The following is a 17989-nucleotide window of genomic DNA, read 5'->3' as shown; positions in this document are numbered from 1 at the left end:
ATAGCAAAGCTTAGCAGGACTTACACACTTAATGGTAAGGTCCTAGGGAGTGTTGCTGAACAAAGAGACCTTGGAGTGCAGGTTCATAGCTCCTTGAAAGTAGAGTCGCAGGTAGATAGGATAATGAAGAAGGTGTTTGGTTTGCTTTCCTTTATTGGTCAGAATATTGAGTACAGGGGTTGGGACATCATGTTGCGGCTACACAGGATATTGGTTCGGCCACTGTTGGAATATTGCGTGCAGGTCTGGTCTCCTTCCTATCGGAAAGATGCTGTGAAACATGAAGGGGTTTACAAAAGATTTACAAGGATGTTGCCAGGGTTGGAGGATTTGAGCTATATGGAGAGGCTGAACAGGATGGAGCTGTTTTCCATGGAGCATCGGATGCTGAGGGGTGACCTTATAGAGGTCTACAAAATTATAAGGGGCATGGGTAGGATAAATAGACAAAGTCTTTTCCCTGGGATCGAGGAGTCCAGAACTAGAGGGCATAGGTTTAGGGTGAGAGAGGAAAGATATGAAAGAGACCTAAGGGGCAATCTTTTCACGCAGAGGGTGGTACGTGTATGGAATGAGCTGCCAGAGGATGTGGTGGAGGCTGGTACAATTGCAATATTTAAGAGGCATTTGGATGGGTATGTGAATAGGAAGGGTTTGGAGGGATATGGGCCGGATGCTGGCATGTGGGACTAGATTGGATTGGGATATCTGGTCGGCATGGACAGGTTTGACCCAAGGGTCTGTTTCCATGCTGTACATCTCTATGACTCTATGATCCCTTTTAGCCCTCTTAATATCTCCTTTCGGATTGGTCCTACATTCTAGATATTCTCCCAGAGCTTCAGCTGTCTTCAGTCATCTAGACTTTATCCTTCCTTTTTTTCTTAGCTAGTCTATCCTTTCTTTTTCCTCATGGGTGGTCAAATTATGTCTTTAGTTCGCTGTTTCAAGTTACTTTTTGATCTCTTAAATAAAAATTTACCTTCGCAGAATTGAAACAACACACGTTTTTACCCCTTTGTTGGAAATCTAAATTCCTAAATGAAAATATGTTATAAACACTTGGCACATTATTGTTATGATCTTTATGGGTTGGTGACCAGATTTCAGTAACATGTCAAACTGTGATGAAAGGGATCATCTCGTTACTACTTTACTCCACCGTCTCCCTTCTCCTGTTCTGCAATTGAGGATCCAATCCATTACACTTTTTCTACCATCAATCTCAACACTGCCATCGTGCATGGCTCTACCAGCAACAAGAAGCTCTGACAACATCATGCAAGAGTATGGATCAATATGAACAAATCCCTCCATTACATCTTTGGATCATGTTACTGGATAAATCACTGTAATAATCCTACATTACTGTAGTTATTCTGTCAACACAAACTTGGATATTACCCTAGTCTTGCTGCTTTTGAACATTGCTTCAGTGTCTGAGGAATCACAAATGATGCTGAACATTATGCAGTGATCAGTGAACATCCCCACTTCTGATCTTATGATGGAGGGAAGATCATTGATGAAGCAGCTGAGGATGGTTTAGCCTAGGACTCTGAGGAACTCCTAAAGAGGTGTCCCGGAGCTGAGATGACTGACCTCCAACCACCATAACAATCTTCTTTTGTGCCAGATATCTAATCTTTCCTTTTATCTAAATTCCTTAATTCTTGGTATCGTGTTCGTAAATCTCCTTTGAACTTTCTCCAGGGCTTTAACATCCTTATTTAAATAAGATGCCCAGAACTGAACACAATACTCCAAACATGGTCTGACCAACGATTTGTAGAGGTGTAGCATCACCTCCTTGCTTTTATACTGTATGCCTGTGTTTCTAAACCCAAGGATCCTCTGAGCTTTTCAACAACAACTTCATCTTCAGAGAATCATGACCATGAACCCCCAGGTCCCTTTGCTCCAGTACTCCCCTCAAAGTTGTACCATTGAGTTTGCATTGCCTCCCTATGTTTTCTTTCCTTCCAAAATGAATTATCTCACATTTCTCTGTATTGAATTTCATTTGCCAGGTGTCTGCCCATTTGGCCAATTTGCCAATGCCCATCCAAAGTTGCTCAGCATTATCCTCACAATTCATTATTCTCCCGAGCTTTGTATCAACTGCAAATTTGGAGATTTTGCCCTCAACCCCACCCCACCCCACCCCTAAATTATTTACATAAATCAGAAAAAGCACAAGTCCCAACATCAATCCCTGGACGAATGCTATTTTTGACCCGTCTCTAATCTGAGAAATGTTCATCTATAGTTACCTTCTGTTTCCTATCTTTTAGCCAACTTCTAATCTATGCTGACAAGGACCCACCAATCCCAAACATTTCTAATTTGATATGTGGCACTGTATTATATTTGTATCATTGATAATCACAGGTGAGGTGTTGGAACACCGGAGGTTGGTAAACGTGGTGCCACTGTTTAAGAAAGGTGGTAAGGACAAGCCAGGGAACTATAGACCAGTGAGCCTGATGTCGATGGTGGGCAGGTTGTTGGAGGGAATCCTGAGGGACAGGATGTACATGTATTTAGAAAGACATGGACTGATTAGGGATAGTCAACATTGGTTTTGCATGGGAAATCATGTCTCACAAACTTGATTGAGTTTTTTGAAGAAGTAACAAAGAGGATTGATGAGGGCAGAGTGATAAACGTGATCTATATGGATTTCAATAAGGCACTTGACAAGGTTCCCCATGGGAGACTGATTAGCAAGATTAGATCTCATGGAATACAGGGAGAACTAGCTATTTGGATACAGAACTGGCTCAAAGGTAGAAGACAGAGGGTGGTAGTAGAGGGTTGTTTTTCACATTGGAGGCCTATGACCAGTGGTGTGCCACAAGGATCGGCGCTGGGTCCACTACTTTGTGTCATTTATATAAATGATTTGGACGTGAGCATAAGAGGTACAGTTACTAAGTTTGCAGGTGACACCAAAATTGGAGGTGTAGTGGACAGTGAAGAAGGTTACCTCAGATTACAATGGTATCTTGATTAGATGGGCCAATGGGCTGAGAAATGGCAGATGGAGTTTAATTTAGATAAATGTGAGGTGCTGCATTTTGGGAAAGCAAGTCAGAGTAGGACTTATACGCTTAATGGTAAGGTCCTGGGAGTATTGCTAAGCAAAGAGACCTTGGAATACAGGTTCATAGCTCCTTGCAAGTAGAGTCACAGATAGATAGGATGGTGAAGAAGCTGTTTGGTATGCTTTCCTTCATTGGTCAGAGTATTGAGTACAGGAGTTTAGAGGTCATGTTGTGGCTGTACAGGACATTTGTTGGACCACTTTTGGAATATTGAGTGCAATTCTGGTCTCCTTCCTATCAGAAAGATGTTGTGGAACTTGAAAGGGCTCAGAAACGATTTACAAGGATGTTGCTAGGGTTGAAGGATTTGAGCTATAGGGAGAGGCTGAATAGGCTGGGGCTGTTTTGCCTGGAGCATCGAAGGCTGAGGGGTGACCTTATAGAGGTTTATAAAATCATGAGTGGCATGGATAGGAGAAATAGAGGAAGTCTTTGGAGTGGGGGAGTCCAGAACAAGAGGGCATAGTTTTAGCGTGAGAGGGGAGACCTAAGGGGCAACCTTTTCACGCACAGGGTGGTGTGTGTGTGTGTGTGGGGGGGGGGGAATGGGCTACCAGAGGAAGTAGTAGAGGCTGGTACAATTGCAATATTTAAAAGGCATCTGGACGGGTATATGAATAGGAAGGGTTTGGAGGGGTATGGGCCGGGTGCTGGCAGATGGGACTAGATTGGGTTGGGAAATCTGGTCGGCTTGGACGAGTTGGACCAAAGGGTCTATTTCCATGATGTACATCTCTATGACTCTAAATACCCAATCCCTACCCTCATCCACGCCTGTGTCACCTTGTTAAGAACTCCATTGTTAACTCATATTAAATTATTAAGTGTATATTTACCATACCTCGTATTATGGTCTCCAGTAATTTTCCCACTATTGATGTCAAACTGACGGATTTGTAATTTCCTGGGTTATTCTTTGTCCCTTTCTTAAAGAATAGTGTCCCATTTGCAATCCTCCAGTCCCACAGGACTAATCTTGTGTTCAGAGTGGCCTGAAAAATGTCTATCAATGGCTCCACAATTTGCTCCCTAACTTCTCTTAGCAATCTAGGTTAAACCTTATCTGGACCTAGTGACTTCTGTACCTGAAATGCTGCCAGTCTTTTTTTATAGCTCTTCTTTATCCACCACTTTACTATCCACCGCTCAACACCCGTATTTTCAACTAGGCCATTGTCACAATTTTCCAATTTGATGAAGTGTTTACTAAATCTCAGAGGATAGGAAAGCTGCCAGTGTAACTCTTACTCAAAAGAAAGCGAGACAATAAGTAAGTAACTTTAGATCAGTTAACTTAACATCTGTCATTGGGAACATGTTACAGAGTTTATTAAAAAGAATGTATTGGCAAAGCGTTTAGAAATACATAATCAAACAATTGATGTGGCTTCACATAAGGAAATGTTATGCCTGACAAAGCACTGTAATAAATTTGAGGAGGTACAAGCTGAGGAGGTATACACAGGGGAAGGACTACCTCATGACAAGAGACAAATATGAATGAAGGTTTGCTCACTGAGCTGGAAGATTCATTTCCAGATGTTTCATCACCCTATTAGGTAACATTGTCAGTGGGCCTCCAGGTGAAGAGATTAATATGTCCAGTAGTTTGGGTCTTATTGGAGTTTAGAAGAATGAGAGGCAACCTCATTGCAACATCTAAGATTCTTAGGTGATTTCTTGACAGGGTAAATGTGGAGGGGTTGTTTCCCTTTATGAGAGAGTATAGGACCAGTGGGCATCGTCTGAATAAGACCAAAATGAGAACAAATTTAATAAAAGCAAATTACTGCGGATGCTGGAATCTGAAACCAAAAGAGAAAATGCTGGAAAATCTCAGCAGGTCTGGCAGCATCTGTAAGGAGAGAAAAGAGCTGACGTTTCGAGTCTAACTGACCCTTTTTCAAAGCTTAAAAAAGGGGAGAAATAGGGAGGTATTTATACTAGGCTGAGAGAAGGTGAGTCATGGCTCCAGAAGCAAAGGTAGCAATAAAGGGGTGATAATGATAGTGCATAGAGAGATTATAGGGAGATTAGGAGCTGTGAATGACCAAGGCTGAAGCCGGTGCTATGTGACAAAATATAGGGGAGATGGGTGAAGCAGAGGCAAAATGGAAAACGGGAGAAGGACAGCAAAGGGGGAAGAGGAGAGGAAAAAGGTGATGAGAGAGTGGGGAGCGAGAGAAAGAGAGACAATCAAGAAATAAGAGGTACAGAACAATGAAAAAAAAATTTTAAAGGATAAATAAAATAAAATTCTGGAGCAGAATAAAAACAGAGGGGTCAAGATGGGATAATCAACTGAAGTTGTTGAATTCAGTGTTGAGACTGGCAGGCTGTAACGGGCCCAGTCTGAAGATGGGATACTGTTCCTCCAGTTTGTGTTGAGCTTCACTGGAACATTGCAGCAGGCCGAGGACAGACATGTGGGCATGGGAGCAGGATTGTATGTTGAAGTGGTAAACCACGGGAAGGTCTGGGACCTGATTGCATACAGACCAAAGGCGCTGAGCAAAGCGATCACCCAGTCAGCGTTTTGTCTCTTCGATATAGAGGAGACCACATTGGGAGCAATGAATGCAGTAGACCAAATTGAAAGAGATACAAGTGAAACGCTGCTTAATCTGAAATGAGTGGGGCCTTGGATGGTGAGCATGGAAGAGGTAAAGGGGCAGCTAAAGAGGTAAAGCTATCTGGACTACAGCCCTTCTCACCCTAAGTCCTGTAAGGACTCTATCCCTTTCTCTCAGCTCCTTCACCTCTGCCGCATTTGTTCCGATGAGGCCACTTTCCAAAGTGGTGCTCTTAATATGTGCTCCTTCTTCTCCAACCGTGGTCTCACCTACAGTTGTTGACAGGGCTCTTGACAGCGTGCGGTCCATCTCCCGCACCACAACCCTCCCAGAACAAGGATAGGGTCCCTCTTGTTCTCACCTTTCACCCCACCAACCTTCACATGCTAAGAATAATCCTCCGCCATTTTTGCCAACTCCAACACGATGCTACCACTAAACACATCTTCCCTTCCCTCCCCCTGTCTGCATTCCGCAGAGATCGTTCCCTCCAGGACAACCTAGTCCACTCCTCCATCACACCTAACACCTCTCCCATCACACACAGCATCTTCCCATCACACCTAACACCTCTCCCATCACACCTAACACCTCTCCCATCACACCTAACACCTCTCCCATCACACGCAGCACCTTCCCATCACACCTAACACCTCTCCCATCACACACACCATCTTCCCATCACACCTAACACCTCTCCCATCACACCTAACACCTCTCCCATCACACACAGCACCTTCCCATCACACCTAACACCTCCCATCACACACGGCACCTTCCCATCACACATGGCACTTTCCCATCACACCTAACACCTCTCCCATCACACACAGCACCTTCCCACCACACCTAACACCTCTCCCATCACACCTGGCACGTTCCCATCACACACAGCACCTTCCCATCACACCTAACACCTCTCCCATCACACCCGGCACCTTCCCATCACCCCTAACACCTCTCCCATCACACACAGCACCTTCCCATGCAATCGCAGAAGGTGCAACACCTGCCCCTTTACCTCTTCCATGCTCACCATCCAAGGCCCCAAACACTCATTTCAGATTAAGCAGCGTTTCACTTGTACCTCTTTCAATTTGGTCTATTGCATTCATTGCTCCCATAGCACCAGCTTCAGCCTTGGTCATTCACAGCTCCTAATCTCCCTATAATCTCTCTATGCACTGTCATTATCACCCCTTTATTGCTACCTTTGCTTCTGGAGCCATGACTCACCTTCTCCCAGCCTAGTATAAATACCTCCCTATTTCTCCTTTTTATTTAGCTTTGACAAAGGGTCAGTTAGACTCGAAACATCAGCTCTTTTCTCTCCTTACGGATGCTGCCAGACCTGCTGAGATTTTCCAGCATTTTCTCTCATGAGAACAACTTTATTTTCTCTCAGAGGCTATTGAATCTGAGAAAATTTTTGTCAAGGTAGTCATTAAAAATATTCGAAGCTGAGAGACGCTTTTAATAAGTAAGGAATACAAGGGTTATGGGGGAAATGCAGGAGAGTGAAATTGAGGATTGTCTGATCAACCACAATTAGATTACTTAGATTAGATTACATTACAGTGTGGAAACAGGCCCTTCGGCCCAACAGGTCCACACCGACCCGCCGAAGCGCAACCCACCCATTCCCCTACATTTACCCCATACCTAACACTACGGGCAATTTAACTTGGCTAATTCACCTGACCTGCACATCTTTGGACTGTGGGAGGAAACTGGAGCACCTGGAGGAAACCCAGGGGAGAATGTGCAAACTCCACACAGTCACCTCTCTGAAGTGTGAAACAGACTTGATGGGCTGAATAGCCAACTTCGGCTCCAATGTTTTATGATTTTACGGTCTCTTATAAACTAATCCCTCTGTCTCATTCTCTTTTTACAAACCTGTATTAATGCCAGATTAATCCCGTTGTCGTACTCTATTCCGCAGCTGTTTCAATATAAAGCTATTAATTTGGAGTTGTTCTAGCCTGGTGGTTTAGTGCAGTGTGGAAGGAATGCTGCATCGATCTTTCAACAGAGGCTCCGCTTCGACTGAGAAAACGCTTTCCACAAACGGTAACTGGTTCTTTTACCAATCATTTTTGATTACTGACCCCTGTCCTTTGCTTCTCCCCTCGCTCTATCTCTTCCCTTCACGTGTTCTGTCACATTCCCTCATTTCCCTTTCTCAAGGATATTTACATCTTTCTTTCATTTGTCTGTTTCTTTATACACCTCTGCAGCCCCACCCTCTGCCTTTCTCTCCCCGGCTCCCTCTCAGCCCCACCCTCACTGCCTTTCTCTTTCTATTTCCCCGGCTGGTTGTGCCCCCACCCCCTCCCTCTTTCCCCTCACCCCCTCCCTCTTACCTATCCCGGTGAGGCGGGGATGAGCTCTTTTGACCGAGGGAGGTCGATCCGATCGGGTGGCTCCTCCGTGATCGCTGCTCTTGGAGCCGGGCACCGGTGCGGGCGAAGGTGAGTGCGGACAGCGGCACGGAGCTCTCCTCTCCCCCCGGAACCGGGCGGGAATTGCTCCGGGGCTGCAGGTAGAGGTTAGGTTGGGAGACGGTGTAGCTGATGGTGACTGAGGAAGGGAGACCGATCCCTGGGTGCAGCTTCCCTACCCTCGGAGGCGACTCCGGCTTTGTCCCGAGGCACTGCCCTGGGGAGAAGAGGGACAACCAAACCCCAACCAGCTCCCGGGGCAGCCCATCACAGAAATAGGATCGCCGTTTGGACAGGAATACAGAGACAGAGGGAGACTCATTAAAAGGGACTCACTGAAGGAGCCTGTTCAACCCCTTGAGTCCATGCTGCCTCCGCCACAAAAATCCACTCAGTCCTTCAATTCCCGGAGGCTCTGGATGGGTATTTCATTTAAACAAAGCTAAAAACAATGACTGCAGATGCTGAAAACCAAATACTGGATTAGTGGTGCTGGAAGAGCACAGCAGTTCAGGCAGCATCTAACGAGCAGCATTTAAGTCTGTTCAAGCTTTCATGGGAAATCCATGTTCCCATCTCCAGCCAGCGAGTTCCAAGGCATTGCCACTGACTGTATCAAAAAGTTCCTCTCACAATTCCTTGTACCACTTGCCGAATCTGCGCCCCACTCCGTTTTAAATCTGTCAAAATCCTATACCCCTCGGTCAAATCGCCCTTTAATCTCCACAGCTCCGATGAAAGCCACTTCCTCACCTTCTCCATCCTAATCCGAGGCATGAAGGGACTGTGTGGGAGAGATGAGGAAACTGAGCTTCTATTGTCTGGAATTTAGAAGATCTCAGAGAAACGTACAACATTCTTAAAAGGCTAGACAAGGGAGATGCAGTGGGGTGTTTCTGCTGATGGCGTGGTCGAGAATCGGGACACAATTTCAGATTCAAAGGCAAGATATTTAGGATTCAAATAAGGAAGAATGTAATTTTCTAGGGTTCTAGAGGGTCTTGGAAATTCAGTTACTGAGGAAGTTTAAGACAGAAATTAATACATTTCTCATCATTAATAACCTCAAAGGATATCAAAATAATGCTGGAATATGGCCAGGAGGTGGATAGCCTAGAATGGCAGAGCAGACTTTAGGGACTGATTGGTCGACTCTTAGGTCCCCAATCTTGTAGCTAGAACTTTAATCACTGGAGAAAGACTGTAGAAATAGACAGAATGCAAAAATAGAGAGATAGCAGTAATGGAGAGAGATTCTGTATTAGAATAGAGGGAGTGTAGGAAAAGAAAGCGTACAGTAATAGAAAACGTAAAGGCAGAAATAGAGAAAGCAAGTGCTGAAACAGAGAGTGTGGGAATCTTGTGGAGTCGAGGTTAAATCAGATCAGCCGTGAACTTATTGAATGGCATGACAGACTCAAAAAGGCTGAGTAGCCTCCTCCTGTGCCTTGTTTGTATGTTCACATGAGAGTGAGTACAGGAACAGAGAGAATCCATGTCCTGAAATGGTATGGGGGGGGGGGGGGGGGGGGGGGAATCACAGAAACAAAGGGATTGCAGAAATAAAGAAAGTGAGAATTGAAATACAGGGTGAGAGCAGAAAAAGAAAGGGGGTCAGTAAAGTGTGTGAGAGAGAGTGCACAGAAACAGAGAGGAAGTCCTGAAATGCAGAGGGAACGTGTCAAAAAAGTGTGCTAGAATTGAGAAAGTGAAAAAAATGACAGAAAATGTACAGAAATAGTGAGATTAAGTGCAGAAATAGAGAAGTCATGTGAAAATCAAGAAAATAGATGTTAGAATAGAAAGAATGAGCAAAATAGAAAACATGAGTGATGGATTAGTGAGTGAGATTAGGGAGGGAATTCAGAAATAGTGTGTTTTGGAGTAGAAAGAGCAGGGGAGCAGAAAAACAGAAAGAAATAGTGAGTGTAGAAATAATATGTCTGCTGGATAAAGTGAATTTCTAACTTTTTTTTATTCATTCATGGGATGTGGGCATCTGACTGGACCAGCATTTATTGCCCATCCATTATTCCAAATAACATGTGTGCTACACAAAAGCCAAGCAAACATCATCTCCAATAAGATACAATCTAACCATCACCCCTTGACTTCAGTGGTGTTACCATCATTGAATCCCCTACTATGAACAAATGTTTGGCTACTGTTGATCAGAAAGTTAACTGGACTCATCACATAAGCAATGGTTGCAAGAGTAGTCAGATACTAGGAATATTGCAGTGAGTGACTCACCTCCTGACTCCCCAAAACCTGTCCACCATCTACAAGACACAAGTTAGGAGTGTGATGGAATATTCCCCACTTGTCTGGGTGGGTGCAGCTCCAATAACACTCAAGAACCTTACTACCATTCAGAACAAAACAACTTGCCTGATTGGCACCACATTAACAAACATCCACTTCCTACACCATCGATATTTAGGAGCAGCAATGTGTACTATCTACAAGAATTGGCAACTTAACATTCTGGGATGTAGGATCTTTAGGTGAGACAGAGGTGGGTATAAAAAAGGTCATTGTGTAGCAGTGTTAATTAAGGAGTCAATTACTGCAATATGGAGAGATGATATCTTGGAAGGATTCTCAAATGAGGCTTTGTAGATAGAACTTGGGAATATTAAGGGGGCAGCCACTTTATGGTGAGTGTATGATAGGTCCCCAAAGAATCAACAGAAAATAGAAGAGCAAATATGTAGGGTGTTGGCAGAGGTATGCAATAATAATTGGGTAATTCTGCTAGGGGATAGTCATAGTGTTAAGGTTTTAGACAGGATGGATTTTTTAATATACCCAGGAGAGTTTTTTTTAATCAATACAAGGCCCAACAAGGGATGGCACAGTGCGGGATCTAGTTCTAGGTAAAGAAGCTGGACAAGTATTCAATGTGGCAGTGGGGGGACATTTAGGCAACAGCTGCTACAACACGGAATGGTTCAAATTTGTTCTGGACAAGGAAAAAGATGGCCTGCAAAATACAGCTTTGGAATTGGGGGGAGGGCAGATTTTATTACAATAAAGCAGGATCTGGCCAAAGTAGACTGAGAACAGCTCCTGCCGTGTAACTGTATAGTGCAGCAATAGGGGGTAGGGGCAGCATTCAAAGAGGAGTTGGAGAGTGTACAGGTCCAACATGTACCCTGTAGAGGGAACTGTAGGAGCAATAAGTTGAGAGAACCCAGGATTTCTAGGACAACTCAGGACTGGATAAGGAAGAAGAAAAGGCTTTTAGCATGTTCAAACAGAGCAATTCAGCTGTGGTCCCACAGGAAGTAGAAGAGGGAACTTAAGAAAGCAATTAGAAGGTAAATAAGGGGGCTTGTAAATCCTCTTCTACTTCCTGTGGGACCACAGCTGAATTGCTGTGTTTGAACATGCTAAAAGCCTTTTCTTCTTCCTTATCCAGTCCTGAATTGTCCTAGAAATCCTGGGTTCTCTCAACTTATTGCTCCTACAGTTCCCTCTACAGGGTACATGTTGGACCTGTACACTCTCCAACTCCTCTTTGAATGCTGCCCCTACCCCCTATTGCTGCACTATACAGTTACACGGCAGGAGCTGTTCTCAGTCTACTTTGGCCAGATCCTGCTTTATTGTAATAAAATCTGCCCTCCCCCCAATTCCAAAGCTGTATTTTGCAGGCCATCTTTTTCCTTGTCCAGAACAAATTTGAACCATTCCGTGTTGTAGCAGCTGTTGCCTAAATGTCCCCCCACTGCCACATTGAATACTTGTCCAGCTTCTTTACCTAGAACTAGATCCCGCACTGTGCCATCCCTTGTTGGGCCTTGTATTGATTAAAAAAAACTCTCCTGGGTATATTAAAAAAATCCATCCTGTCTAAATCAGCTTTGTCATAGGACACAGAGGGTAGTGGTAGGCTGCTGTTTGAGTGACTGGAGGCCAGTGTACCACAAGATTCAATATTGGGACACTTATTGTTTGTTATATGCATAAAGGATATAGGTGAAAATGTGGGGGGATAGTTTAGAGGAACAAAGGGTTCTTCCTGTATTCTTCCTGTCAGATGTCAGAGATGAAGGAGAGTTTCCATGTTACTGATGACTGAGTGCAGGATGTCTGTTTGGTTGCAAATCCGATTGCATCGTATGGATTGGTTGGAGTGACAGTTAAAGGCAATGAAGAATTTACAGGCACTTGGGGGTGTGATGGATTGCAGCTGTAGGACAGGAGAAGAACCACAGATACAGTCAGGTAGGTGGGTTACCGCCAGGAAAGGTAGGACAGGGAGGCAAGTAATGCAAGAGTCTCCTGTGGCTGTCCCCATCTCAAACAGTATGCTCTTCTGGAAAATGTACGGTGTCATGGGGGACTCTCAGGAGAATGTAGCACAGACAGCAAGGTTTCTGGTACCAAGACTGGCTCTAATGTAATGAAGGGTATGTCAGGCTTGAAGCGATCAATTATGATAGGGGACTATCTTGTCAGAGGCACAGATGTTTCTGCAGCTGTCAGTGAGAAATCAGAATGGTGTATTGCCTCCCTGGTGCTAGGATCAAGGGTATCTCAGAGAGAGTGCAGAATATTCTCAAAGGGGAGAGGGACCAGCAGGAGTTTGTTGTACACATTGGAACTAATGACAAAGGAAGAGAAAAGGACGAGACTCTGAGGAGAAATATAGAACATTAGGGAGGAATTTAAAAGGGAGGTCCTTGAGAGTGGTAAAATCTGGATTACTACTGGTACCATTAACTAGTGAGGCTAGTAATAGAAGGATAGAGCTGCTGTATGCATGACTGAGGAACTGGTACAGGGGAGAAGGATTCTCATTTTTGGATCTTTGGAATCTCTTCTGGAGTAGAAGTGACCTGGATTGCGTGTGAATTGGAAGGGGACTAATACACTAGCAGGGAAGTTTTCTCGAGCTGCTCAGGAGGATTTAAACTAGTAAGGTGGTGGAGGGGGTTGGAACCTAGGGAGATAATGAGAAAAGAGATCAGTCTGAGACTGGTACAGTTAGGAAAACGAACAAGTCAAACAGTCAGGGCACACAAGAACAAAGCAGAGAACAAGGTAGAACTGATAAATTAAACTGCATTTATTTCAAGAGGCCTAACAGGGAAGGCAGATGAACTCAGGGCATGGTTGGGAACATGCGACTGGGATATCATAGCAATTATAGAGACGAGGCTCAGGGATGGACAGGACTGGCAAATTGTTCCATGGTACAATGCTATAGGAAGGATAGAAAGGGAGGCAAAAAAGGGGGAGAGTGGCATTTTTGATTCGGGATAATATTACAGCTGTACATAGGGGCAATATTCCTGGGAATACATCCAGGGAAGATTTAGATTGAACTGAGAAAAAAGAAAGGAATTATCACCTTACTTAAGAAGGGTAGCGGGGGTGGTCCAGGTAATTATAGACCGGTGAGCCTGACGTCAGTGGTAGGGAAGCTGCAGGAGAAGATACTGAGGGATAGGATCTATTCCCATTTGGAAGAAAATGGGTGCATAAGTGATAGGCAGCATTGTTTTGCACAGGGAAGTCATTTCTTACCAACTTAATAGAATTCTTTGAGGAAATGACAAAGTTGATTGAGAGAAGGGCGGTAGATGTCATATACATGGACTTCAGTAAGTCGTTTGATAAGGTTCCTCCTGGTAGGCTGATGGAGAAAGTGGAGTTGCATGGGGTCTAGGGTGTACAAACTAGATGGATAGAGAACTGGCTGGGCAGCAGGAGACAGAGCATAATAGTGGAAGGGAGTTTTTTAAAATGGAGAACTGTGACCAGTGGTGACCCACAGGGATCAGTGCTGGGACCATTGTTGTTTGTGATATTCATAAATGATCTGGAGGAAGGTATAAGTGGTCTAATTAGCAAGTTTGCAGACAACACTATGATTGGTGGAGGAGCAGATAGTGAAGGGGACTGTCAGAGAATATAGCAGAATATAGATAGATTGGAGAGTTGGGTGGAGAAATGGCAGATGGAGTTCAATCCAGGAAAATGCGAGGTGATGCATTTTGGAAGATCCAATCCCAGAGCAAACTATACAGTAAATGGAAAGGCCCTGGGGAAGATTGATATACAGAGAGTGTTGGGTGTTCAGGTCCATTGTACCCTGAAGGTGGCAATGCAGGTCAGTAGAGTGGTCAAGAAGGCATATGGCATGCTTTCCTTCATCGGACGGGGTATTGAGTACAAGAGTTGACAGGTCATGTTACAGTTGTGTAAGACTTTGGTTCGGCCACACTTGGAATACTGCAGACAGTTCTGGTTGCCACATTACCAAAAGGATGTGGATGCTTTGGAGAAGTTGCAGAGGAGGTTCACCAGGATGTTGCCTGGTATGGAGGGTGCTATGAAGAGAGATTGAGTAAATGAGGATTGGGGGGGGGAACCTGATTGAGGTCTACAAAATCATGTGAGGTATAGATAGGGTGGATAGCAAGAAGCTTTTCCCAGAGTGGGGGACTCAATTACTGGGGGCCACGAGTTCAAAGTGAGAGGGGAAAAGTTTAAGGGAGTTGTGCGTGAAAAGTTCTTCACGCAGAGGGTGGTGGGTGCCTGGAACAATTCTTCCGTCGCCTCCGCCTCCGAGCTTACTTTCACAATCAGGATTCCTGCCCACCTTCCGAGTACCCTTTCGCCCACCTCCAATACACTGCATCCACCTGGACACCCCGCGCTGGCCTATTACCTGCCCTCGACCTCCTCATTTCCAACTGCCGCCGGGACATTAATTGCCTCAACCTGTCTACCCCCCCTCCCCCACTCCAACCTCTCACCCTCACAACGCGCTGCCCTCCAATCCCTCTGCTCCAATCCCAACCTCACCATCAAGCCAGCGGATAAAGGGGGCGCAGTGGTAGTCTGGCGCACTGACCTCTACACCGCTGAAGCCAAACACCAACTCGAGGACACCTCTTCCTACTGCTCCCTCGACCATGACCCCACCCCCCATCATCAAACCATCATCTCCCAGACCATACAGAACCTCATCACCTCAGGAGATCTCCCACCCACAGCTTCCAACCTCATAGTCCGGGAACCCTGCACTGCCCGGTTCTACCTCCTTCCCAAGATCCACAAGCCTGACTACCCTGGCCGACCCATTGTCTCAGCATGCTCCTGCCCCACTGAACTCATCTCTACCTACCTCGACACTGTCCTATCCCCCCTAGTCCAGGAACTCCCCACATACGTTCGAGACACTACCCACGCCCTCCACCTCCTCCAAGACTTCCGTTTCCATGGCCCTCAACGTCTCATCTTCACCATGGATATCCAATCCCTCTACACCTCCATTCGCCATGACCAGGGCCTCCAAGCCCTCCATTTTTTCCTCTCCAGACGTCACCAACAGTACCCTTATACTGACACTCTCATTCGTTTGGCTGAACTGGTCCTCACCCTTAACAATTTCTCCTTTGAATCCTCCCACTTTCTCCAGACCAAAGGGGTAGCCATGGGCACACGTATGGGCCCCAGCTATGCCTGTCTCTTTGTTGGCTACGTAGAGCAGTTGATCTTCCGTAATTACACCGGCACCACTCCCCACCTCTTCCTCCGCTACATTGATGACTGCATTGGCGCCACCTCGTGCTCCCGCGAGGAGGTTGAGCAATTCATCAACTTCACCAACACATTCCACCCTGACCTTAAATTTACCTGGACCATCTCTGACACCTCCCTCCCCTTCCTGGACCTCTCCATCTCCATTAATGACGACCGACTTGACACTGACATTTTTTTACAAACCCACCGACTCCCACAGCTACCTGGATTACACCTCTTCCCACCCTACCTCTTGCAAAAAATGCCATCCCTTATTCCCAATTCCTCCGCCTCCACCGGATCTGCTCCCAGGAGGACCAGTTACACCACAGAACACACCAGATGGCCTCCTTCTTTAGAGACCGCAATTTCCCTTCCAACGTGGTTAAAGATGCCCTCCAATGCATCTCGTCTACATCCCGCACCTCCGCCCTCAGACCCCACCCCTCCAACCGTAACAAGGACAGAACGCCCCTGGTGCTCACCTTCCACCCTACCAACCTTCGCATAAACCAAATCATCTGCCGACGTTTCCGCCACCTCCAAACAGACCCCACCACCAGGAATATATTTCCCTCCCCACCCCTTTCCACCTTCCGCAAAGACTATTCCCTCCGTGACTCTACCTGGTCAGGTCCACGCCACCCTACAACCCACCCTCCCATCCTGCCACTTTCCCCTGCCACCGCAGGAACTGTAAAATCTGCGCCCACACCTCCTCCCTCACCTCTATCCAAGGCCCTAAAGGAGCCTTCCACATCTATCAAGTTTTACCTGCACATCCACTAACATCATTTATTGTATCCGTTGCTCCCGATGCGGTCTCCTCTACGTTGGGGAGACTGGGCACCTCCTAGCAGAGCGCTTTAGGGAACATCTCCGGGACACCCACACCAATCGACCATACCGCCCCGCGTCCCAACATTTTAACTCCCCCTCCCACTCTGCCGAGGACATAGAGGTCCTGGGCCTCCTTCACCGTCACTCCCTCATCACCAGACGCCTGGAGGAAGAACGTCTCATCTTCCGTCTCGGAACACTTCAACCCCAGGACATCAATGTGGACTTCAACAGTTTCCTCATTTCCCCTTCCCCCACCTCACCCTAGTTCCAAACTTCCAGCTCAGCACTGTCCCCATGACTTGTCCGGACTTGTCCTACCTGCCTATCTCCTTTTCCACCTATCCACTCCACCCTCTCCTCCTTGACCTATCACTTACATCCCCTCCCCCACTCACCCATTGTACTCTATGCTATTTTCTCCCCACCCCCACCCTCCTCTGACTTATCTCTCCACGCTTCAGGCTCACTGCCTTTATTCCTGATGAAGGGCTTTTGCCCAAAACATCGATTTTGAAGCTCCTTGGATGCTGCCTGAACTGCTGTGCTCTTCCAGCACCACTAATCCAGAATCTGGTTTCCAGCATCTGCAGTCATTGTTTTTACCTATCAGAAATGACTTCCAGACTACTCAGACCCCTTGGCATCATGGTAGCCCACAAACCTACCAACGCACTTAAACAGCAAATAATGAGACTAAAGGATCCATTAGACACTACCAGCAAATGTATCGTCATTTACAAGATACCATGCAAGAACTATAAAAAAGACTATATTGGACAAACTAGCATGAAAGTTGCCACCAGGATACGCGAACACCAACTAGCCATTAAAAGATATGACTCACTATCACAAATTTCCATGCATATAGACAACTAAGGACACCACTTTGACTAGAACAAGACACTGATCCTAGGACAAATGAAACAAAGACACACATGAGAATTCTTAGAGGCATGGCATTCTAACTAGAACTCCATCAATGAACACATAGATTTAGACCCTAACAACCTTGCTTTGAAAAAAACCCAGAAATGACATCAGCTATCTTAAGAAACCAAGACCTATAAATAGAGAGACAGGACATACCACCAGCACTTCACCAGAGACTCTCACTGATGATGTTACCTAGTATGGTGATGAAACGTTTGAAAACATCTTCCAGCTCAGCAAGCTAACTTACATACTTACACATAAAGATGGATACATCCCCAGAACCTGATCAGGTATAAGCTAGAACTGTGTACAAAGCTAGGGAATTGATTGCTTGGCCCTTTGCTGAGATATTTGGATCGTCGATAGCCACAGGTGTGGTGCTGGAAGCCTGGAGATTGGCTAATTGAATTGAATTGAATTTATTGTCATGTGTACTGAGGCACAGCGAAAAGCTTTGTCTTGTGAGCAATACAGGCAGATCACATAGTTAAATAGCATAGATAAGTAAATAATAGGTAAACAGCGGCAAAAACAAAAACACAGGTAC

The 17989-nt window shown here is 45.6% G+C and overlaps 1 protein-coding gene across 2 annotated transcripts in view; it reads left to right on the top strand.

Annotated features, from left to right (window-relative positions):
• Window positions 1-7262: 7262 nt before the first annotated feature.
• has3 (hyaluronan synthase 3) overlaps window positions 7263-17989 on the top strand; it is a 40006-nt gene continuing 29279 nt past the window's right edge. The window contains exon 1 of one of the 2 annotated variants that reach the window (XM_072595750.1): window positions 7263-7753. In XM_072595750.1, the coding sequence (XP_072451851.1) occupies window positions 7693-7753 (61 nt within the window). In that variant the 5' untranslated portion in view covers window positions 7263-7692. Of the gene's footprint in view, window positions 7754-7934; window positions 8155-17989 lie in introns of those variants that run through there. The other variant, XM_072595751.1, reaches the window with a different exon arrangement.

Source organism: Chiloscyllium punctatum, chromosome 26 (assembly GCF_047496795.1).
Source record: "Chiloscyllium punctatum isolate Juve2018m chromosome 26, sChiPun1.3, whole genome shotgun sequence".
Taxonomy (NCBI): Eukaryota; Metazoa; Chordata; class Chondrichthyes; order Orectolobiformes; family Hemiscylliidae; genus Chiloscyllium; species Chiloscyllium punctatum.
This window is presented reverse-complemented; position numbering and strand designations above follow the sequence as displayed.